The sequence below is a fragment of the Podarcis muralis genome, chromosome 8 (assembly GCF_964188315.1).
Source record: "Podarcis muralis chromosome 8, rPodMur119.hap1.1, whole genome shotgun sequence".
Taxonomy (NCBI): Eukaryota; Metazoa; Chordata; class Lepidosauria; order Squamata; family Lacertidae; genus Podarcis; species Podarcis muralis.
In genome coordinates, this window is record NC_135662.1 from 15,556,274 (window position 1) to 15,580,828 (window position 24,555).

Sequence of the window (24,555 nt, forward strand, 5' to 3'; positions counted from 1 at the left end):
ACTCAATATGCTCCTCTCTCGTGTTTTCAGCACTCAGCCCTCATGCCAGAGTGTGACATATGACGAGGGGTTTTAATGAATATATATATATATATATATATATATATATATTTATGGGGCAAGCACATTGGTTTGGCCAAGGTAAAGATTAATACTGGTAACATTCCAGAGGCAGTCCGGGCAGACTTGCGTTACAGGAGAGATGCTTACTGTAAATGTTTGGAAGGAGGGTTCTGCCCACCACTTCTTCTTGGGAAGCAAGCCAAAGCTTGGTTCAAGAATAATAATACTATAGCTAGATGCCCTAATTCAGACAGCTCCGAGAACAGTGCTACTCACAGACCTTCCACTCAACCCCTTCCCCTGCCAATCAAATGACTGACAGGAGGCAGGAATGTGACATCTGGAGAACTAAGGAAATCCCCTCTCGCCAGTAGTGGGGAGGGATTGTGCCTCCCAAGCAGATTTTGGAATTGGGATACTTATTTCATAATCAACCAGGTACACTGGGGGTGGAGAGAATTCCATAGATCTAGAGAAACTTGCATGTGATGGGGGAAATTCTGCACGTGGAAATGTATTCTGTTGTGCAGAAGATCTTGCACTTGATTGTGCTCAGAGATGATAAAGCTGGGAAACACTGAGTAAGTAACACACAAATAAGTAACTCACGACTATTCTGCATTTTCCTGAACTGCAAGGTGCTGCAGTCTCTTCACTTCTTCTCCCCAAAAAACACTGTCCTGTTTGCTTAGTGAGATTGCTTCATTTGCATCCATAAAATCCCTCACCTTTTCACCAGTGAAAACATTTACCGCCATGCCCCCAAATAACTTGAAAGCTTTGCTATTTTTTGTAATGGTTAAATACCACACAGAGCTTCTGAAATGGGCCCTATATATTTTGCTACCTAAGGCAGAAACTCAAATGTCCCTCTCTGTTACTCCAGAGGGTCTTCCAATCATTCAGAGCAGATTTTGGGGGTGCACAGTGAGGCTGCAGAGGGAAGGGAGGAACGAAAAGCTCCATGGGATCTCACTCACAATTTGTCACCCAAAATCTGAGCTTGAGGTGGATTGCCTCTCTTGCCTAATGGTAGGGCCTGCTCTTACAAATCCAGTATTTAGATGCAGATTTAGAAAATGTTGCTATGGTTTAGCTTCTATGAGCTTTGGCTACAATTACACCAACATATTTTAAGAATACATCTAGAGTTCATACTTGGTTGGCTGGGAAACCAAAGCATCCTTATGCAGTCTGTAGCAGGAGTAGGCATTAAATGTTCCAGGCTCCATAGAAACCCCTTCCACAGTTGCAAACTCTTTTTCCACCAAACCAAACATCTCCATCATTTTGAATCCTGAAAAAGATAACACGTGTCACTGACTTCTCTTAATGTGGCTTGGGAGTGAAAATGACTGAAGATTTATACCACTGCTAAGTTTACTAGCATGGGCACATTTCCCTGGGAACTTTCATATCAGAAAACCCTATAAAATAATGTAAGAAGGTGGTCGTCAACTTGCTCAAGTGTCATATGTTTTAATGGTGCTTGAAAGGAAAAGTGGAAAAGGTTGTCAGCTAAAAGCGATTGGAACATGGCGTTGCCCAGTAGTGAATTCTCCTCCAACTGAAAGCTGCTGAACAAAATGGCAGGAATTGTCGTCGTCGTTGGCATCCATCTGTCTAGAGAGACAATGGAGTGCGCCTCCAGGGGACAAAGTCAAACCATTGCATTAGAAGCACTGCAGTGACTTTCTAAGGTATGTAAGTCTGGGCGGCATGTATGGAGGTCCTGGGCAGCCCAGACGACAATACCCCTCTCTCAGCCTCGCTGATCCGGTCCAAAGGGAGGCGAGCAATACATTTGGCACCAGCTTGGCTTAAGGAGTTGCTGCAAGAAGGTGTACAAAGCATCTGACAGGAATTAAACCTTTTGAAATCCAAAGCATGAGCTCTAGAGAATGCATATTTATTTATACTGCTGTAAGTTGAGCAGCAGCAGCAGAAAACCCATGGAAAAAATAGATTTGCAATAGAATCATTATGGGCTTTCACAGCTCAGGTTCTCCAATGGAGTTTGTGCATAAGAGGCCAGCTTGGCCCTGAGAATGAAGTATTTAGGTTGGAGACTTTGTTCCAAGGTGCTTAGTCTTCCCGAACTCTCCTATGTGACCTTGACCAATCATTGACTGCATTCGGTGTAATGATAAACTATAGTTTATTGGTACAGGAATGAGTCTCATGCTCATGTTGTCTCCTCTTCCCTGCTCCTGCAGTGTAGCTCTAAAAAGGCTGGAAGATTTCAGTTCCGTCTTCAATTAGCCCCAGTTTAGTATTACATCTGAACCCTGACTGTGAGTACTCTTGACTATGATTTATTGAAAGAAGACAGCTTCAGAGTTGGCTTGTTTCAGCAAACTATAGTTAAAACGAACCACCAGTTTGATCAGTATTGGACACGGCGCTAAATTGCAACTAGTCAAATGTAGAAGCAAAAGCTTCTGATCTCCTCAAGCCCTTGCCAAAGGGGAATAGAGGAGAGAGGAGAACATGAGCCCAAGGTTTGCCCAGACACGTTCAGGCAACCATCAGCCATAAATCATTACTTCCAATGAAGCTGCTGTCTCTTATTATCTGAGTCCAGCAGTAATTTCCTAACTAGATTTGTTGCAAGCTGAAGTCCTATAGTGTGTGTGTGTGTTGCCATGAATGATTGACACAGCCCTGGCAGAGTGTGCCAGACAGTCTCATTATGTGACAACCCCTTTTAACAGTTGAACAATAAACCTTTCCAGAGCAGTAGTATTTTTAATGTATTTTTAATTTGTTGTTGGAAGCTGCCCAGAGTGGCTGGGGAAACCCAGCCAGATAGGCGGGGTATAAATAATAAATTATTATTAAATTTGTTATATACTGAGCTGAATCCTAGAACAAAAGGATCCAGAATGCAGCAGTCTGATTGGTCTGCAGGAGCCGCCCAATCCAGCTCCAGGTGGAAGTGAATCAGCGACCTGATTGGCCTGCAGGAGCAGCCAATCAGGCTTCTGGAGAAGGTGAATCTGCAACCTGACTGGCCTACAGGAGCACCCCGGAATTAGCCAACCACACGGGGCCCATTGTGTAAATAATGTATATATAGCTAGACATTTTGGGGAAAGTTTCATTCATTGCTACTATGAGCTGAATAAAGAGCATGAAATTCACACTCAACTCTGAGTATATTTCAAAATAATTAGGAGTAGGCATGTCAGTTAGGGAAGTATCTGCAAATGAGAAATATAATCTTTTAAACAATTAACAGAAGATGAAGAGTCCGAGGGAGTGTTAGGGAAGCAGATACAGCAAGGTCTGCTCCAGTCAGTCTCTCCCCACTCCCAATTTCACGTGTTTAAATTTGTGCTTTAAACTTGTAAGCCACCTTGGGTGCCTTGGCAGGAAGGCAATATAGAAATGCAAATGAAGGACGGAAGAAGGAATGTATAGAAATACTATACCTGCTAGGCTGTTGCCATCTTTATAAACCAATGGGCAAGCTGCAAAAAGGAAGAAGAGAATATCTTTAAGCCTCGAAAGAGAGAGAAAAATTGTTGGCTACACGACATATTTCTAAATGGAAACCAAAATCTGTGCAATGAGATCAATAGACACCAGGACCTTGATGTGCAGTTTGGCACATGCATGCGCACACACACAAAACAAAAACCCCAATGAACATCTAACCTCCAGTAAACAATGATAGTTTTACACTGTTGGTTTTAACTTCAGTCTGCAGTAGTATTGTTTTAATTTGGTTCTTAGCTAATTTTATTATTGTGATTCACTCTGGGCTCCCTTTGGCGAGGAAGGGTGGATTATACCTTTTAATTAAGGAGCAATAAAAAATAGTAAGTGCTATGAGGAACCTCTGTTTTCATTCTAGTCCATGTTAACTGTGGAAAAACAGTGCCTCTCAAACATTTCAGGTTTCCAGGTAGTTGTCATGACTCTCTCAACGCCTTTAGGTTCAGATGAGGAGGGAGATGAGAAGGAATTGGGGGAGGGAAGAGGAGGGAGCAGGTGGAAACCCTCCCCTCCCTCTAAGAAATGTTGTTGAGAGGCCCGGCTGCTCCTTCCCCTCCTCCTGTGGGAGAGAGAGCGCTGCCAGAGTCTGGGCATGGCTCAAAGCCTGGGGTGGCTGCACAGGACTCAGTTGGAGAAGAGGATCTGACACTCTCTCCCTAGAGAAGGCAACACCTCTGGAGAAGGAAGAAGATGTGCCCACCCAAACATTGTGTCCACTTGCATCCCACGGGAATAGAGATTCTCTCACGTAAGGGCTTTGTCCCAACCTAGCTTTAAAGGTTGGCAGGTGAGCATGAATAACTTGTAGGAACAACCTGTGCAGTCTTGACACTGAGGTCCAGCTCCAAGGGCCTTCTGGCGGTTCCCTCACTGTGAGAAGTGAGGTTACAAGGAACCAGGCAGAGGGCCTTCTCGGTAGTGGCACCCTCCCTGTGGAATGCCCTCCCATCAGATGTCAAGGAAATAAACAACTACAGTCATACCTCATGTTACGTTTGCTTCAGGTTGAACGTTTTCAGGTTGCGTCCCACAGCGACTTGGAAGTACCGGAAAGGGTTACTTCCAGGTTTCGCCACTTGCGCATGCAGAGACGCACAAAATGACGTCACGCGCATGCGCAGAAGTGGTGAATTGTGACCTGTGCACACGCAGACGTGGGTTGCGTTCTGCTCGTGTTGCGAACAGGCCTCCAGAACGGATCCCATTCACAACCAGAGGTATCACTGTATCTGACTTTTAGAAGACATCTGAAGGCAGCCCTGTTTAGGGAAGTTTTTAATGTTTGATGTTTTATTATTCTTTTATATTTGTTGGAAGCTGCCCAGGGTGGTTGGGGCAACCCAGTCAGATAGGTTCAAATAATAAAATTGTTGTTGTTGTTATCTTGGACTCGTGAACCTCGACCCGTGCACCTAGACCAGGCTCTTCTCTGCCAACCCTATGCCTTGTGAGAGCTCTGAGACCGAATCGGCTCCTTTCCTGCTGCTGAGTCTGTACCATTACTCTGCTTCGATAAAGGCCACTTCCTTACTTACAAGTAAGAGCATCTGCTGTCATGTTTTGGAGCCAGGGCAGCAGTGTGGAAACAACCCTAATCTGAAATGTGACATGATGCACATTCTGCTATATAGGTTTGATTGCAGAAGGATTGCAAAAAAGGTGAAGTACATAATTGTTCAGTGGCTTTTCCTTCGAATGCACAGAGTTCAACTGTTACTATCATACTGCAGGAGTATCATACACTACCACAGTTAGCAAAGCATCGTTTTTATACGCTGTTTGGGCAATAAACTTATTATTGAGGGGAAGTGCGTGGAACAGGTCTCGGTGTTTCAATTTCTGGGAATGGAGTTGAGAGACGACCTAACCTGGGGAGAAAACAGCAAAGACCTGATGAAGAGAGCACAGCAGAGGTTATATTTTCTGAGAATCCTCTGGAAAAACAATCTCTCAAAGGACCTGTTGATGGCATTTTACCATTGCACTGTGGAGAGCGTATTAACTTATGGTCTGTGTGTGTGGGTTGGGAGCTGCATGGTCAGGGAAAAACCAATGCTGTCCAGGGTTGTAAAGACTGCAGAGAGAATAATTGGGTGCAACTCTTCCCACTTTAGATGAAATCTATGCTGCCAGGTGCCATAAGAAAGCGCCAGAGATAGTGCAGGATAGTACGCACCCTGGAAATGATCTCTTTCAGCTTCTGCCTTCTGGAAGAAGGTACAGGGTTATAAAGGCCAGGACTAGCCGTCTGAGAAACAGTTTCTACGCAAATGCAATTCTGGTTCTAAACGCAGCATAAGGGGTCTCTATAGTATAGTGTATTTTTTAGTATAGTGTATTTTATAGTATAGTATAGTGTATTTTAAAATGGGGTTTCAGAGTTTTTAGGGGTTTTTATAGTATAGCATAGTGTATTTTAAAATGGGGTTTCAGAGTTTTTAGGGGTTTTTGAATGTTTTATGTAGTTTTTTCAATTCCATTGTTCTGTATAGGACAATGACAATAAAGATATCGTATAAACAGAAGCAGATAAAAATGAAGTCTTAATCGCTAACTTGCTGATGCTGTCTCGCAGACAAAAGTGATCAGTTCATCTTCAATCTTCTTAAAGGCATCAAAGTCGTCCACAAAGAAGACATGCCTGTCACTAGGCTTGCTGCCAATGTTAACCAGTTCTGAATAGTCAGCATCTGCTACTCCAATGGCAAATATGCTGAACCCTAAGTTGGAGGGAGAAAAACACAGATAAAAAAAGCCTCAGATGCAACAACCGTTCTTCCTCTTGCGAATCTTTTAACTAAACGCAGTACGGAAAAATAAAACCAGTTTTCTCCATCGCACACCAGAAGGCACAAATTCACTTCTCCACCCCAATAAACATCACCAGATTACTCTTTCAGCACTTTCATAAAAGGACTCTCCCTTTAGCCAGCCAAGAAAAAGGAATTCTCTCCCTTCAACCAGCCAAGTTTATTTTAGGAACAGAAACTACGTAGTGTGTCCAACAGACAAAGAAGCACACAGATTAATTTCCCTTTTTTCTTTCAATAACGTATGACCTAATTCTAACACTTGCTTTGCCAACACACCAATCCTGCAAGTTAGGGTGTCTTGACCATTGTGCCAACACAATGCAACAGACTAGGGGCTTGAGCCATTGGTGCACTGAACCCACAATTTTATTTTATTTTTAGATTGGTGGATGCTAGTTTAATAGCCCATACCCCAGATACAGAAACTACTGCGTCAGAGAACAGAAAGAGACTTGAGACTCCAATAATTGCAGTATCTTCTGCATTTTATCCCACACTAGCAAAAATCACTGATACGTTGAGAAACCTCATTTGACTCTCTCTACCTGATTTTTATGAGAACACCTATAAAAGTGACAGGTAGGTAGCCGTGTTGGTCTGAAACAAAATAAAAAAAATTCCTTCCAGTAGCACCTTAGAGACCAACTAGGTTTGTCATTGGTATGAGCTTTCGTGCGCATGCACACTTCTTCAGATGCATGCACACCTATAAAAGTGGTTAATGGATGGTTGAAGAGTCTGCATATATCAGCAAAAGAGAAGCCCAAGAGAGAGAGAGAGAGAAACAATTATGTGCCTTGCAAATTACTTCCTTTTAAAACATACATCAAGCAAACCAATCACATGGAGCACTGCTTTGCCACTTGCTTTTAAATTTTGTATTTTATGAAAGGCCTCCTGAGACAGTTAAGTTGGAACAGGTAATTCTTAAGAGAATGGCCATTTGCCACCAATATCAGAGGGAAGATGGGCAACAGAAGCCTATTGCATTCATGTCCTGCTTGGGCCTGATCAAGGTGAGCTTTCCTTATATCCCTATCTTCTTACCATCTAGCTGCATCTCTCTGGCGACTTTGTTCACATCATCCTGTGATCGCCCATCTGTGATCACTACCAAAACCTTTGGGATCCCCTTTCTGGTCCCTGAGTCAATAGTAAATAAGGCCTGTTGGGCATGTTTAATCGCCTTGCCTGTAAAGAAGAAGAAGAAAAGGGGAGTAACATAAAGAGCGTGCAGAAGTGTATTTATTTAATTTCTATCTCTCTCCACAAAAAGCATGGCCCCGACGACGCCCTTTGTTGAAATCAGCAATGACAAAACCTACCTGGCAATCTAGCTCACCTGTTTTGGTATTTCCTCCCTTGTATGCTATGTGCTGGATGGCCTCCAGAAGTGTTTCTTTCGTTCGGTAGGCATTCAGTTTAAATTCTGTCCTGGGATCGTCACTGAACTGAGCAATGGCCACCTACATAGAAAAGACATCTCACTCATTTATGGCAGACACAGCAGGGGCAAGTGAGAGCTGGTTGGGGTCCACACACTCTCAGACACATTTACACACCTCAGGTAGTGGTAAATTTTGAAGTTTAGGAGCCTCATCATGAGAGCCACCACAGCGACACCTCCAAGGAGAGTCCCAAAATGCAGACAGTTGTGTAGATCCATTATTACACAAACATCAAAGATCAGTAATATATAATACCAAAGATATTAGGATCAGCATAACTTCAAACTTAGACGTAGTTTCCTGCCAGTAAGCTCCACTGCCCTTAGTGGTGTTTACATCTGACTGCATAGGTTCAGCTTGTAGAACACATTGAGCTTTAATAAAAGATCTTCAGCCAGTTGAAATGCAACCTTTAGCTTTGAATTTGCAAAGAAGTGTTACCCTTTCAACTGGTGGCATGAAGCAGGTAGCCCATCAAAGAAAAAGAAAGAAGTAACCTCTGCTTAACTATTTCTCTTGTACCTTCTGTGCTAATCCATCACAAACAAACTTGAAAGCCTCATTATCAGTGCCAAAGGAAGGAGGGCATATCAGTTACCCTGGTACTCTGGCAGATGACACAACCAATCTTGGTCTGCAAAGTCCCAGGAAATGCGTTCCCTTGCACTACACTGCTGCCCTCAAGATCTCTATAGATCAGATGCAAGAAGGATAAAGTGGCAAACCCAGCCTACTCACTTCCTGCTTGGGTCACAAGAAACGCGGACACCAGGCTCCATTTTTCTCATGTGTCCACCTTTCTAAAGACCACCATCTAGTCAAAGAAGAATGGATCAGTGGCAAGTGGGAGATAAACTGAATGGGCGTTTACACGGAATCCTCCTCCCTTGAACAGAGGTGGCCAGTATAGCTTACAGCTGCTCTCTATGATACTTTGCTCATCAACGCGTCTCACCGAATTCTGTGTAGAGAAAGATGCTTAGTCCTCCCGGTAGGAGCTATGTGAACACCTGCCACCTCCCAGTTGTGTTGAAGTCAGCTTGTGTGGCCCACTTTGAAGACCACAGCAAGCCTTCAAATTTCAGCAGACTTGCTCGGAAGTGTGCTATGCAAAAAATAACCTACGTCATAAACTTACAGGTGGGTGTGTTTGGAATTGAGGTGTTAGGGGAATTTCAGTAACACAGTGAGTCTCTGTACAGGAATTAATGACACTCTGGAATATAAATATTTACAGATCTAAAGAAAGATCCTACTGCATGCTTTTCGAAAGCGTTTGCCATAATATCGTATTTTCATTCATCCCATTCCAAGCCTCCTTTGAATTAAATGTTTGCTCACGTTTTGAATCCTGTTAATTCTTTCTCACACTCACTCACCTGAGTTCCATCAGGGCCAATTTTATCAAGAGCTCCAACAGTGCTGTACAGGAAGCCAATGATTTTGTTGAAATTGTCATCTCCGATACTCCATGAGCCATCCACCAAAAAGACAAGGTCAGCCTTCGCAGCTTTGCAAACTAAAGACATACAAAGTACTTTGGAATAAAAAAAGATAGCAGGTTTCCCATCCTAAAGTGATGCCCCAATAAATGCTAGGATCTCACTGAGTAACTATGAGCTCTACCCTGGAGAATAATAATAAAAAAACAGCTTTCAAAACAGAAGAATCCTTAAGATAATCATTGCATCATTCACACCTGTTACTCTGCTACAGAAAGAGCTTACCTTCCTTTGCAGGAGGTATTGTAGGCTGTGGAGTGGTGGTTGAAGGAGTTGGTGGTGGTTGGGTTGGGAATGGCACTAGAAACAGAAAAAAAGAACAGTAAGAGGAAGCTTGACTGTGTAAGCAGGTCAATTGTGAAAGCATTATTCGAATATTGGGAGAATGCAGAAAATGTGGATGTTTTGTTATACAGTGGTGCCTCGCAAGACAAAAATAATCCGTTCCGTGAGTCTCTACGTCTAGCAGTTTTTTCGTCTTGCGAAGCAACCCTATTAGTGGCTTAGTGGATTAGCGCTATTAGCGGTTTAGCGGCTTAGCGGCTATTAAAGGCTTAGCGGCTAAAAGGCTATTAGTGGCTTAGAAAAAGGGGGGGAGCGGGAAAAAATCGCAAGACTCGCAAGCCGTTTCCGTCTTGCGAAGCAAGCCCATAGGGAAATTCGTCTTGCGAAGCAGCTCAAAAACGGAAAACCCTTTCGTCTAGCGGGTTTTTCGTCTTGCGAGGCATTCGTCTTGCGGGGCACCACTGTATGCCCAGCTCATATTGTGCCAAGCCCAGAATTTGGCTTGCTGAGAAGCTCAGCTTTCCTCTGTTTCAAAAAGGAGTTGCAATCCCTCATGGTTGCAAAAATTCACCTAAAATCTGGAAGGCCTCACAGTCCATCTCCACTGGCAAAGTCTAAATGCATATCATTTCACTGACAAAAGAGAACCTGCAGTGCTCCTTCTGGTTCATCTTGCAGGGTTGGTGCAGTCTTTAGCACCACACAGGCATCTGAGTCAAGTTTAAGGTTATGAAGTAAGGTGAGAGCAGTTTGATCCTTACCCCCAACAATCAATACACATCCCTAAGGCAGAGGGTAGGAAATGGGAGTTTGGAGGGGGGATTTAATCAATATTAGATATGCATAATATTCGGCCCAAACACACATCAGTATCAGCCAGGCTAGGGCTGTACTGAAGCATTCCCCCCCCCCCCCCGTCCATAATCCCTGTGTTCTGGAATCCCCCTGACATGGTCAAATACCATAGTTCAATACAGTAGAGCAGCCTTTCTCAACCTTGGGTCTCCAGATGTGGTTGGACTACAACCCCCATCACCCATAGCGTGCAGGACCCGTGGTCAAGGATGATGGGAGTTGTAGTCCAACAACACATATGGACCCAAGGTTGAGAAAGGCTGTAGTAGAGCATCTGCTTTGCATGCGCAGTGGCCCAAGGTTCAGTCCCTAGGTAGGAAAACCATGTCCCCCATCTGAAACCATGGACAGCTTCTGCCAGTCCCTGTAGACAACACTCAGCCAGATGGATGGATGAATGGACTTTCCTGGTAAAAGGCAGTCTCTGATGGTATTGGAACTGAAGGCTTGCGGTGTAACAGGGAAAAGATCCTGCTATACTGACTAGGCAAAAGTCAAAAAGCCAAGTTCCTAGTGCCTATATCAGGCGTAGCCAATCCAGAGGCTACATGTGGCCTACCAATCACAAAGGTCAGTGATGCATCCTTCTGTGTCTGAAGAAGGCTCTGTCTTTGAGGCCTAGCCACGCAAATTCCCAGGTAGCCTCTTAAGCTAGACTCTATCCTCGGGTCCTGAGGCGCCTGCCTCCAGCCACGGAGTCCCTGAGGCAATGGTATCAGATAACGGTGCCAAGTTTAGGAAATCAGGTGCGAAGGAGGTCTTAGTGCCTATGTCTGATGACAGCAAAATGAACCGAATTCTAGTGATATGTATACTTACAAGTGGTCTCCATTATGCTAACAGCAGGCCCCTCTATTTCTTGAAGCTGCGTATGGATGCTGATTTTGTATTCTGTACCAGGAACGAGTTCAAAGAAGCAATGCCTAGGAGTTCCTCCACCGAGTAATGCTTCCCCCTGTGTCCCATCTGAAATTAGAAATGGGGCTATTTAAAGATTAGGGCTTTGGTCTAAAATAAAGGTAACACAGTGAAGTGAAGCACAGTGAGGAAGAAGAAGAAGAAGAAGAAGAAGAAGAAGAAGAAGAAGAAGAAACACTTTGAGCTGGATTCTATTAGCTGGTAATGCTAAACCAAACTATGACTTAGTAAGAATGTGCAAGTGCACATGCCTCTGGAGAGAACGCAAAGCATGTTCTCCTTCATGGGAAGCATGTGTTGCGGTGGGGTCTTACAAGAGATCCCACTGTTGCTGGACGGGTAAAGGTAGTTGGCCACCACTGCGATTAGGCTCCTCTTGTCGTTGAGAATTTGATGTTGCCATTTTATGATTGACAGCCAAGAAGTTTTATATTCCCTGTGCACAGTGTTGAGCTTCCTCTTTTCGCTGCGCGCATCGGATCACCCGCTCACCCTCCCTATATTTAGGGTTGTTCGCATTGACCTTGCTATGCCTGTCATGGGGTGGTCTGCTTTTGGGGCAGGGGCCTGGTAGGAATTTTGTCCATTTGGCTGATGCCATTTGGTTTTTGCCTAATGTGTAGCAAATCGTCACAACTTGTAAGGTTGCGGTTAGGCATTGGTTTTATGAATTGGTTGCTGGGTATGGATTGGCTGTGGCTGCCCCTCTAATGCTGCTGCTGCAAGGGTATTCTGTTAAAGGAATCCAGGGGCTCGCCATGCTTTTGTCCGAACCCCTGTCAAGGGGCTAGGGCCACGCAAGAGCCCCTGGGAGCATTTGGGGAGAGGTGAGGGCATGGTTCCCAGCTCCATCTTTCTCCCTAAAATGTTTTCCCTTTCTGACTTTCATGGGCGTGCGAATGTCAGTCTGTCCCTGGGCGGGGACAGATAGTCTCAACCAATGCCTAAGCAACCAATCACATTTTCTGCATTTTAATAAAGTTGTGGCCAAAATTATGCCAAAAACCTTAAACAAAAATTATGGGTGAAGTTTTAATGGGGTGGCTTGGGGACCTCGACACGCAACTGGTTTTCTCGTTCTCCAGTCCTGCTGCCGCCGCACTGCTATGAGCCAAGCCATGGTTTGACTTAACATTTTATCTGAACCTGGGACTCTGGTTTGTTTCATTCCAGACAAACCAAAAGCCATAACCAAGGAGGACTGGGGGAGGAGTACATTCTTCACGATCTTTTCTCCGGGAATCCTCACGTTCCGTGCAAGGCGGGTCACTTTCATGAGAGTTAATCTTTGTTTAAGTTTCACTATAATATGGTAAGCGGATATTAATCATGTATCAAGCAACATAGTATATTAGTAGTTGACAGGTGTTATGGCATCACACTGATGCTATGTCCTTATGACTTACCAAGAGCTGATTCGATCACAACCCTGTATGCTGTTGCATGTCTTTGAAGTTGCCACTGAGCACAGATACTTGTCATGCGGACTTGATAAGCACTCGGATTGGTCACTCCCAAGTACACTGAAATGGAGTACAGAGATAAAAAACATTTGTCATTTCTTTAGATGCAGAACCTACTTGTCGTTGATTTAAAATTAGGGTTTCCTCACACTTGTCTGTCTTGTTTGTTATTAACATTGTTCTGTGCGTTTTACTTTTATGTACCTTAAACCTGAAGTAAGAACTTCATGCTGAAGAGCAAGCAAAAACATTTCCTTTAGGAACAGCGCAAAAGAAAAGTGGTTGAGTTCGAGATTCTGTTCAAGGCTAAGGTTACCAATGAAATATGGTCCATGGAGATTAGAAATTGGATAACAAGAAGTTGAGGTCTCTTACATGTTTTGGCTACGCCAGCTAAAGCATCGCTGAATCCCGTTGAGTAGGAAGCAAATACTTTAACGCTGTATTCGGTTCCACTGAGCAAATTCAAAATAAGGATGGTGCTGATATCATCTCCCACAAACGTCTCCAGGGCTGGTCCAGGGACTGCAAGAAGCGAGAGGAATATAAATGACTTAGGCAGGGAAACACAGCTTGAAGACACTGTGAAATTTCATTACTAGCTTCTGATCACATAAAACCATGCTCATTCTTAAAATGAAATCTTTTTCTAACCCACTTTATTCCAGTTTACAAAACACACACACACACACACACACACACACACACACACACACACCCTGCTAGTTTATTAAAGGCAATTCTTATTTGTCATGAGTGACTTGAGCATAAATAACCTTGGTCTAGTTGACAGCAGATACGATGGTATACCTCTGTCTGGACTGCAGTTGGGAATTTGGATGACTGAACGCTCCCCCGTTATAAAAAATAAAAATCCCTGCATGCAGAAAGCTAGCATGTTAGGAAGAAGCGCTCTAGCCTGACATCATCCTGAAATGCTTGTTTTCTATGGCCAGGAATCCTTTCTCGTGGACAATCAGACTGAAAGTGGGATCTTCTCAGGATGGAATTATTGTAACTCAGGTTTCCCACCTTATCTTGTGAGAACTATACCTAGGCGATTTGCATTCACACACCTGATTTAACATATTTACCCCACATTTAAATAAGCAACCATTTTAGACACTCACTGTTCACAGGTTTATATACAATCCTGTATCCCATTGTGGGAGATGGAGGGGCATCCCAGCTAATCCTCAATCGGTTGTACCATTCATCAGAGACCCTAAGATTTTGAGGAGCAAACAGGGGCACTGCAAAATGAAAACATATTGCAAATGAAATGGTTCTCAGTACATTCTGGAGAATCAGCACTTGCTTAAAAAAGGGACAGTTGCTTATATTACGACTTTTGCAGGAAGAGAAACCTTTGTACTCACATGTTTTCCCTGGAGCTGACAGACTGACACCTTCCCCGTCAGAATAGATGGGGGTAACCATGACTTTATATTCAGTGTCTGAGAGCAAAGGCTGAAGAAGCAAACTGTTTTGCCTTGCAGGGACCATTACCTGGTCAGGGGAAACAAAACAAAAAAGATCTATGATTAACCTCTGTGTTTTGCATCTGTTTCAGAGCTTCTTGAGCCACAGGACCACTTTAGGTGATTAAACCTCCTCAGCACTGGTGGACTAGGTTCTAGAAAAAGAAAAGGCGTGTACATCCATGTACACTCTCCAACGTGAAAATGCCGATACTGTGTGGGTTTGTCGTACATCCATCTCTTTAAAAACAGATGCAGGCCATGACTTCTGAGTTTAACTGTGACACATGCAAGATTATTATGCACAAAGGCATGCACGATGTAGATAGTAACATTCAGTGGTGCCCCGGGAAGGTTCCCCAGGTTCTGAGCTTTCATTAAAATAAAATAAAAGTAAGTCGAGACTAGACTGGATAGCTCAGTTGGTTAGAGTGTGGTGCTGATAACGCCAAGGTTGCAGCTTTGATATCTGTATGGGATAGCTGCATATTCCTGCATGATGACTAGATGATCCTGTGGGATGTTATTACTAGAGCAGTCAAGTACAACATTTTCCTGTTGCCTAGAATGGACACCCAGGGGGACGTGGCTCCAGACAGGGAAGACTTCCTGCCATACCTGCTTTGGAGCTTCCTCCCCCGTGTGTGACCAGGTAGATAGATGTGACCCTAGCTGACCAGATAAAAGGGCTGGCCAAGCAACCATCTCTCTCTTGGTCTCTCGGATTCTCGCTCTCCTGGCTCTTAGCCAGTGCATGGCTCAGCCTTCACATAGGATGGAGCCCACGAGCAGAAAGTCTGAGATATAAGCTCAGACTTCTTTTCACTGTAACCACAAGATAAAGCCTGCCTTCAGATTACTGCTGCAAACTGAATGCGAGTAAAACTTTATGTGTTGTGTAATTATTATTTTAAGAGGGAAATAAAAGGGGAAACTTGCCAGGAACACTCCAAGCTGGAGAAGCCAGACTGGATTGCTCAATTAAAGGATTCTAACAAATCATCAAACTTGCTTCCAAATAAGTTGCAAAGGGAATGTGCTCTGCTGTTTATTTTATTATTTTATTATTTATTTATTTACTTCTATACCACCCTATACCTGAAGGTCTCAGGGTGATTCACATAAAATATCGAATACACAAAATCAAAACAAACATAACAACGCAATAACACCCCCCCCCCCAAAAAAAAGAGCCGGCATTTTTAAAAGGATATAGATGAAGTCAGGCAAAGGCCTGGTTAAAAAGGAACGTTTTTGCCTGGCACCTAAAGGTGTGTAATGAAGGTACCAGGTGAACTTCCTTGGGGAGAGCATTCCACAGACAGGGCGCCACTACAGAAAAGGCCCGTTCTTGTGTTTCCACCCTCCAGACCTCTTGAGAAGGAGGCACACGAAGGAGGGCCTCAGAAGATGTTCTCAGGGTCTGGGTAAGTTCATCTCAGGGTCCGGGTAGGTTTACTCACTAGCTTGAGTGAGGAGGGATAATATCAAAACATTTTATCCTCTCTTATGTTCCTTAACATTCCCACACTTCCAACTCTACAAGTTTATGATTCTATGATTCTAGCCCTCCTAGAAAGAAAGCTATGGGGCTAAATGGGCAGGCAACTTCTAAGCATTTTATGTGATACATTATGGTGTGGCTACCTTATCTGTATTTCCTGAAATAACATTTGTCCTTTAATTAGGCAGCAACAGCATCTCTGTGTTTGTTTGTTTGTTTGTTTGTGTGTGTGTGTTGGTGTGTGATCTCCATAACCAGGACATGAAGGACATGGCTGACTTCTTAGGGTAAGCACAACATTGTCAACAGTGGTATTCTCTCTGCTTTTGTGTTATCCCACACTCCCCATGGCAGCCATTTTGTGACTGGCGCCCCCATAACTCCCTCAAAACTTGAAATGCGCCCAATAGTCCATAAAGGTTGCCAGTTGTTGGCTCTGTGAATATGCTGGAAGGGCAGAATCAAAGGAAAAGATAGAAGAATTGAAAATAGGGCTCTGTGGAGATGGAGAGAATGTCCACAGATTAAAAAAGTTGAATGGGGGAAGGGGAGACTAGAAGACGAGAGACAAGGTAAAGGAGTCTTGGAGTATTGCGCCAAACAACCTTTGTGTTGTGATCAAAGCAGGCAGTTTCAGTTGGGGTTGTTCAAAACCAGAGTTTTCAAACTGTCCCAGGAGTAAACAAGGGTTCCTTGGAAACTTATCAAGGGTACATAGATGGAAGAATAATTAATGACATATAAGCATCTCTGAAATACAGCTTGCTCATCATTTACATGTACAGTGGTATCTCGAGTTACAAATGCCTCAGGTTACAAACGCTTCAGGTTACAAACTCGGCTAACCTGGAAGAGTTACCTTGAGTTGAGAACTTTGCCTCAGGATGAGAACAGAAATTGTGTGTCGGCAGCGCAGCGGCAGCAAGAGGCCCCATTAGCTAAAGTGGTGCTTCAGTTTCAGGTTAAGAACGGACCTCCGGAACGAATTAAGTTTGTAACTAGAGGTACCACTGTAATGGGCAGACAAAGGGGAGTGCTTCAATGCATTTTGGGGGCCTATTCTCTGTTTCATGCAGGGGTGACAGTGAGGCTGAACAGGCACTCCCAGCATCCTATGTCAACAGAATGTGCACTTGTCTAGAACAGGGCCCAGAATCCTTTGCAATGTGCAAGAGATTCCATGGCAGACGCTCACTGGGTTTATTGGCCTTCAAGATAATATGGAATTGTTTGCTGAAGGTAGGACTCGGGGAGTTAAGAAAACCAACCGGCTGCTTTAAAAGGTTACAAGAGCGCTAAGCGATCTCATGTGTGACAGTCAAAGGGAAGAAAACAAAGCTCCAGCCTTCGTGACATTATGGAACTGATTTTCGGTTCACGTCGTTCATGAAAAGGCTTGGCAACGTGCAGCGTAACCACAGCAAAAGCCACAGAGGCTTGGCGCAACTGGCCACATCGCACATCTGGAGAGCAGCAGCAGCACATTCTAGAACCAAACGCATTGGTCTGAAGCCACACGTGACAGGAACAAATAGAAATTTCAGCTTTACAAAAATGGCAAGTGTTGTCATCCCTGAACAACGCATTTCTACAGTTTAAAAAAGCTGGACAGAAGATTCTCTGCTGCAGGTGGGGCAACCTTTGGACCTCCAGATCTTGTTGAACTCTGATTTCCTATCAGCCCAGCAAGAACAATGGTCAGGGATGGTGGGAATTGTAATCCAAGAAGAACTGGCAGGCTACCGGTTCCTCAACCCCACTCCACAGCCAGCTCACAGAGGTGCTAAATCAAGTCCAGGACTGTACCACTTCAGACTGCAGCTGGGGTCTTGCATGTTTAAATGCTGCTAATTATACAATATACCATTGTTTACACACTTCTAAAAAAAAAAAAAAAAGATTTTGGAAGTTTGCACGCCTTTTTTAACAGCCCGGGGAGAAGCACACATTGCTTTTATTACTATTTTTTAAAAAACGCTTTCTACCAAAGCCTCATAAAACCTAGAAGAAACTGAAACAAAAAGGGAGAGATCATCAGTTAACACCCCCTGCCTTTTGACGTTTTTATTAACAAGAGCTTCCTGCAAAATAGAGATCTGATTAAGACAGCAGACTGCAAGAAGAAACATGAAGCACTAGTCTATGCAGCAAATAATCCTTTACAGTGGTATGTCAGGTTAAGTACTTAATTCCTTCCGGAGGTCCGTTCTTAACCTGAAATTGTTCTTAACCTGAAGCACCACTTTAGCTAATGGGGCCTTCCGCTGCCGCTGTGCTGCTGAAGCACGATTTCTGTTCTCATCCTGAAGCAAAGTTCTTAAATTGAGGTACTATTTCTGGGTTAGCGGAGTCTGTAACCTGAAGAGTATGTAACCTGTAGCGTATGTAACCCGAGGTACTAGTGTATATCTGCAAATGTCTGACAAGAACCTCATCTGAGCACAACAGGCTAGCAAATAAAGCAGAGAGATCAAATTGCATGGCGGGTCAAGGTGGGAGAGGAAAAACTCACATTTCACGGTTGGGATCGTGGAATTGTAGAGTTGGAAGGGACCATGAAGGTCATTTAGTCCAACCCCCTGCAATGCAGGAATCTTTTGCCCGACGTGGGGCTCCAACCAACGACCCTAAGATTAAGAATCTAATACTCTACCAACTGAGCTGTACTCACACGACATAATAAACCATTTGCTCTGTTTTTACAAAAGAAGAAGCATTTTTAGTTGTTCCCAGGGGGATAAAAAGATCTCATCAGCCTGACAGGTAGGTAATGTAAGAAATTCCAGAGATCTCTCTTGCGATCCTCTAGGCCTGGAACTCACTCCCTGATCCTGTACTTGTTCTCTTCACTCAAATCCCTTCTTAAAAACCCACCTTTCCATGAGAACTTTGGCTTCACCCATTAATCAATATCCCAATTGCAACAGAGACCGCCATCTGCAATCTGCATTTAAAGCAGAATCGTACCACTTGGAACAGCCATGGCAACCTCCAAAAGAATCCTGGGATCTGGAATTTCTTAAGAGTGGTGAGAGTTGCTAGGACACCTTGGAGTTCCCTGGGAAGAGGGATCTGTTGCTAAACCACTCTGAGAACTGTAGGTCTGTGGAGGGGAGTAGAGAGTAGCTCTCAGCACCTTTAACAAACCACAGTTCCCAAGATTCTTTGGGGGAAGCCATGATCGTTTAAAGTGGCATTTGAGGAGGGACGTGGGTGGTGCTGTGGTCTAAACCACTGAGCCTAGGGCTTGCCGATTGGAAGGTTGGCAGTTCAAATCCCCGCGACAGGGTGAGCTCCCGTTGCTCGGTCCCAGCTCCTGCCAACCTAGCAGTTCGAAAGCACTTCAAAGTGCAAGTAGATAAATAGGTACCACTCCAGCGGTAAGGTAAACAACATTTCCGTCCGCTGCTCTGCTTTCACCAGAAGCGACTTAGTCATGCTGGCCACATGACCGAGAAAAACTGTCTGCAGACAAATGTCGACTCTCTCATCCAGTAAAGCGAGATGAGTGCAGCAACCCCAGAGTTGTTCGCGACTGGACTTAACTGTCAGGGATCCTTTACCTTTACCTTTTACAGTGGTGCCTCACAAGACGAAAAGAATCCGTTCCGCGATTCTTTTCTTCTAGCGGTTTTTTCATCTTGCGAAACAACCCCATTGGCGGCTAAGCGGATTAGCGCTATTAGCGATTTAGCGCTATTAGCGGCTTAGCGGGCTTAGCGGCTAAGCTGTTAAAAGGCTATTAACAGCTTAGCGGCTTTGAAAAAGGGGGGGAAAGCGGGGGGGAAATGGCGAGACTCGCAATACGTTTTCGTCTTGCGAAGCAAGCCCATAGGGAAATTCGTCTTGCGAAGCGCCTCCGCAACGGAAAACCCTTTCGTCTTGCGGGTTTTTCGTCTTGCGAGGCATTCGTCTTGCGGGGCACCACTGTATACTGCTTTGAGTGCATAGTGCATGTGAGGCCCAAATTTAACTGTACTTGCTCTCCTTCGTCCCTTGCTATCCTGCCAATTTTTCGCTGCTGAAACTGCAAAATAATGCATGCGCTGATGACATTGTAAGCATGCAAGTATCTATAAACTCACAAGCCACACAAGCATAATTATGTGTGAGGTATATCTCAGGGCGTCTGCTAGCATTTAGCCATTGTAGGATAAGTGATTTGCCTCCTTGTTATGAAAACTAAGACTCCAAGCTGAGCCATACAGAAAAGTCATACCAACCGTTCTTACCACTTCCTCACCCCGATCCCCGTCAGCGGTGAGGTATGTCACCCTGAACTGACGAACATTGTAGTCCGAAATATCCCATTTGACTCTCAAGCTTGAGGTAGTTTCGTCGTCTATGACGAGATTTCTTATTCCTGTTCGAAAGACTGAAATGATATCAAACATTCGTTTGTTTTCAAAATCTTTTTTAAAAACTGAATTTTATTAATATCACAGAGAGTTTGGGGGCCACACAATACCATAGTTGTCTAGCTCACGAAGATACAACAGTAAAATACTATAATTACGAAATATTATAAAACCATTGCAGTGCAAACATTTCCATATAACTGGTAGGGTACAGATTCAGGTTTTAAGATCACAGGTTCTAAAAATCTAAGTGGATAATGAGGTAAACCCTGGGACCAAAAAAAATCTATAAAGAATGGACCAGGTGAGCCTCTCTGAGGAGACTTTTCCATAACTGGGGTGCCACCACCAATAAGACTTTCTCCCTCAGAGCCATCGGCCACACTTCACTTGCAGGGCCTGTGAAGAGAATTTTAAGTTAGAGGCGGGGATGTGTGAGGAAAATTCACATTTTGAAAATCTGTTTGAGACATATTGGCATGCTTTCCTTTCCTTTCCTTTCCTTTCCTTTTCATTTCTTTCTTTTTTACTTTTGCCAAAAAAACAAACAGGCCCAATAAAATTGAGGACTAAAATTGGCTGTACAAATATTTACGATATTTTTCATCTTCTAAATAATAAAAGTAATTTGTACCTGCTGTTGTAGGCCGGAAAGTTGTGGTACTAGTCGTGGTTATGGTGGTCATTTCAGTAGTTGTTACTTCAACTGGAAAAACAACAACACAATATGGAACCTTTCATGCAAAACATCATTTTAGCAATTGCATCTTCAAGCCAGTCACATACATTTATCTACTGGCTGTGGAAATATAGGAACATTTTAGTGAATTCAACAGTCTCACAGGCACTTATACATTAATACTGCACTTTTAAACGTGTAAACCCTTTTTCTTTTTTTAAGAAAAGCAGCTTCAGGAGAGGGAAATTTGAAAAAGAGAAGCACTGAGGAGGAGGAGTGTTGTTTAAGCTTTGCCCTGTCTGCAGTTTCTCTATTCCAAATTCTACCACCCACAACACTTTTTCTCCTGTAGCAAATACACATTATTAATCCAGCAGATGTGGGGTAGATTTGGGTAAAGCTGCAGACTGGCAGAAATTAAGCAACACACACAAACACAGCTGCTCCACTTCAAACTTGCCGCTTTTTAAACCTGTGACAGGGTTTGCTTCCACACATCCCAGATATTTTGGAAGAGAGGATGGGTGAAATTATTAATAGATTGATAATGCCGTTATTTAACATGAGACAATGCTTGATACATATCCTGGCATACCAGAGGTCAATTTTGAATGCCCAAACTTAGCTTGGAATGCATAGGAACATGGAAAGCTGCCTTTATACTGAGTCAGACCATTGATCTCTATTGCTCAGTACTGTTTAAACTGACTGGCAGCCCCTCTCCAGGTTTTCAGGCAGAAGGCTCTCCCAACCTTGCCTGGAGATGCTGGGGATTGAACCCAGGACCTTCTGAGCGTAAATCAGATGCTCTACCACTGAGCCACGGAACTTCCCTAAGTGGAGAAAGAGGGAATTGCCCTTGAGAAGGCGCCAAGTGACTGCCAAGAGTCATCTCCACCCACCCACCACCCCGTTTATCAGGGAATTGTGGAATTGTGTTTTTGCGGCTCACAGGGCAGCGTTCCCAGACAGACATCTCCCTTTCTAGAAATTCAGCCCCTAGGGAGTGAGTGGGAGAGGAGGGGAAGAGAAGAGAAGGTTGCAATGTTTTTTCCTGTCGTACGTGTGGTCCCAAGGACAGCAATGACGTCGCTTTCGCTTTCGTCGTCAAAGATGGCCACCAAGGACACCTCATACTCTGTACTTGGCAGTAGGCCTTCGATCTCGTACGTGTCCACCTCTCCGCTGAGGACGATCTGAAGGAGACAGAACAGCAGATAGAAAGACATACAGTGGTACCTCGGGTTAAGAACTTAATTCATTCCGTAAGTCTGTTCTTAACCTGAAACTGCTCTTAACCTGAGGTACCACTTTAGCTAATGGGGCCTCCTGCTGCCGCCGCACAATTTCTGTTCTCATCCTGAAGTAAAGTTCTTAACCAGAGGTACTATTTCTGGGTTAGCAGAGTCTGTAACCTAAAGCATCTGTAACCTGAAGCATCTGTAACCCAAGTTACTACTGTATCATCCGTCTCGGCTACTCAGTGGGATATGTTACTCATTCATACAACTCTGGGACCTGCAAAAACATGTTGCGGTGGGGATTGCTCATTCGGCATGCCCATTTCCAGAATACTCCGTTCCATTTCATTGCCTTTCTCCCTCCTCCAGTTTTCCACCCACATCCCCACTCCTTAAAAAGTCTGAATTCCATGGCCACTGAATATGCTCAGTCCTCACCAAGCTCTTTTTGGGTTTGCCCCCTCCTTAGAGTTGCCCCCCCACCACCACCACCATCATTGGCTCCCAGTATGTTTCCGAGCACAATTCAAAGTGCTGGTGTTGACTTTTAAAGCCTCAGCCCTGTATACATAAAGGAGCATCTCCATCCCCATTGTTCAGTCTGGACACTGAGGTCCAGCTCTGAGGACATTCTGGAGGTTCACTGCAAAAAGTGAGCTTACAAGGAACCAGGCAGAGGGCCTTCTCGGTAGTGGTGCCTGCCCTGTGGAACGCCCTCCCATCAGATGTCAAGGAAATAAACAACTATCCGACTTTTAGAAAACATCTGAAGGCAGCCCTGTTTAGGGAAGTTTTTAATTGTTTGAAGTTTTATTCTGTTTTTAATGTTCTGTTGAAAGCCGCCCACAGTGGCTGAGGAAACCCAGTCAGATGGGCGGGGTAGAAATAATAAATTAACATTAAATATTAATATTAAAGGGTTTTTTTTGTACTTCTGCAAATCCTGAGTTTCCCCCAAGCCTGCTCATAGTTCTCTCTTGTGCATGGATGTTGTTGTTTTGGCCAAAAGAGAAAGGACCAGTACAGTTGTACCTTGGAAGTCAAACGGAATCTGTTCTGGAAGTCCTTTCAACTTCCAAAACGTTCGGAAACCAAAGCACGGCTTCCGATTGGCTGCAGGAAGGTCCTGCAGCCAATTGGAAGCCACAGAAGCCCTGTTGGACATCTGGCTTCCAAAACATTTGAAAAACCAAAGCAGAGCTTCTGATTGGTGGCAGGAAGCTCCTGCCACCAATCAGAAGCCGCAGAAGCCCCGTCACACGTTTGGCTTCCCAAATAATGTTCAAAAACCGGAATTGTCACTTCCGGGTTTCGATCATTCGGGAGCCAAAACGTTTGAGAACTAAGCTGTTCGAAAACCAAGGTACGGCTGTACTTGGAGCATGAGCTTGCTGTTAATATACAGGATACCATACGAGAGGTAAGAACAGTCACCTCTTCGGCTTCTTCCCCACCCAGAGGAATCCATGCCAGTCGAAGAAGGGCGACGTCTGAGGATGGCAGCTTCCAGCTGACTGTAAAGCTATCTGTGGATACTTCGTTGATTTCCAGATACTGGGGAGATGGAACTTTTTCTGCAAGAGAGTATCGCATCGGAAAGAAAGCTTGTGATAAGGATCACTGAGATGATTGAAGAGAAGCACTATGAAAGCTCTCCAAGGCACCCTATAAGCATGGTAGAATTAATTGGGCTGTTTTTGTTCCATTTCCAAAAACTAGAGCAACCAAGGCGAGGAGGACAGAATCCCATGGAGTGATTTTCAGTTCAGTTCTTTGGGCCCAGGGGATTGCTTAGCCTGAAGAGGTTCAAATTTGACTGAATTGTGTTTTTTTCGCGGTTGAGAACACCCCAATGCAACTGAAATGCTGGAAAGAAACTTTTCTGAAAGGAATTCTGAGGGGTTTACTTCATCTACATAATTTATTCAGCAAACTGGCAAAACCCAACTTGCCTCCCAGCTACCCAATATTTAAATGCCTCTCTTTCTTTCTGTAGCCACCATTAGAAGACATCGGACAAAAAATGCCTATTTGCATTTCTTTTAATTTCAAGTTTCTAAACTGTCGAGTGAATGAAAAGTCGAGGGGTTATTACGTTCCCTATTCCTTAAAAAAAATAAAAATCGCAGTGCGAGACTGTTGCAATTACTTTTCTTTCCGGAAAAGCAAAGGAATATTACGGTTGTGCTTGGATAGCTTTCAGAAATGCAGCCAAGACTTACTCGTGGTGAAGCTGCCAGTGAGTGCCTCCGACTGCCCTTCGTCATAGAGGGAGAAAATAGCAACAGTATATTCGGTGAGGGATGTCAGGCTCTGCAGTGTGTGTGTTGAAACACGGCCAACCTCTTCCTGCAAAATAAAAGGAGTGCCGTCAATCAGAAACCATGTGGAGAGTCTCAAGGCAAGACTCAGCTGGCTTGCACCGTCTACATCAGGATGCAAAA

The 24,555-nt window shown here is 44.1% G+C and overlaps 1 protein-coding gene and 1 non-coding gene across 5 annotated transcripts in view; both read right to left on the reverse strand.

Annotated features, from left to right (window-relative positions):
* The window catches only part of COL14A1 (collagen type XIV alpha 1 chain), a 144,791-nt gene that overhangs the window by 56,213 nt on the left and 64,023 nt on the right, over nt 1-24,555 (reverse strand). For 3 of the 4 annotated variants that reach the window (XM_077932746.1, XM_077932748.1, XM_077932747.1), the window contains 17 exons: nt 24,334-24,460; nt 23,546-23,685; nt 21,934-22,066; nt 20,826-20,897; nt 20,057-20,208; nt 14,228-14,357; nt 13,979-14,101; nt 13,224-13,373; nt 12,792-12,908; nt 11,287-11,433; nt 9,553-9,627; nt 9,205-9,344; nt 7,720-7,843; nt 7,425-7,568; nt 6,120-6,284; nt 3,498-3,536; nt 1,222-1,360 (listed from right to left, as the gene is read on the reverse strand). In XM_077932746.1, the coding sequence (XP_077788872.1) occupies nt 1,222-1,360; nt 3,498-3,536; nt 6,120-6,284; nt 7,425-7,568; nt 7,720-7,843; nt 9,205-9,344; nt 9,553-9,627; nt 11,287-11,433; nt 12,792-12,908; nt 13,224-13,373; nt 13,979-14,101; nt 14,228-14,357; nt 20,057-20,208; nt 20,826-20,897; nt 21,934-22,066; nt 23,546-23,685; nt 24,334-24,460 (2,117 nt within the window). The remainder of the gene's footprint in view (nt 1-1,221; nt 1,361-3,497; nt 3,537-6,119; nt 6,285-7,424; nt 7,569-7,719; nt 7,844-9,204; nt 9,345-9,552; nt 9,628-11,286; nt 11,434-12,791; nt 12,909-13,223; nt 13,374-13,978; nt 14,102-14,227; nt 14,358-20,056; nt 20,209-20,825; nt 20,898-21,933; nt 22,067-23,545; nt 23,686-24,333; nt 24,461-24,555) is intronic. The other variant, XM_028736227.2, reaches the window with a different exon arrangement.
* Nucleotides 21,629-21,703, reverse strand: TRNAV-UAC (transfer RNA valine (anticodon UAC)). Its single transcript has one exon. It is a non-coding gene; the product is annotated as a tRNA-Val (tRNA).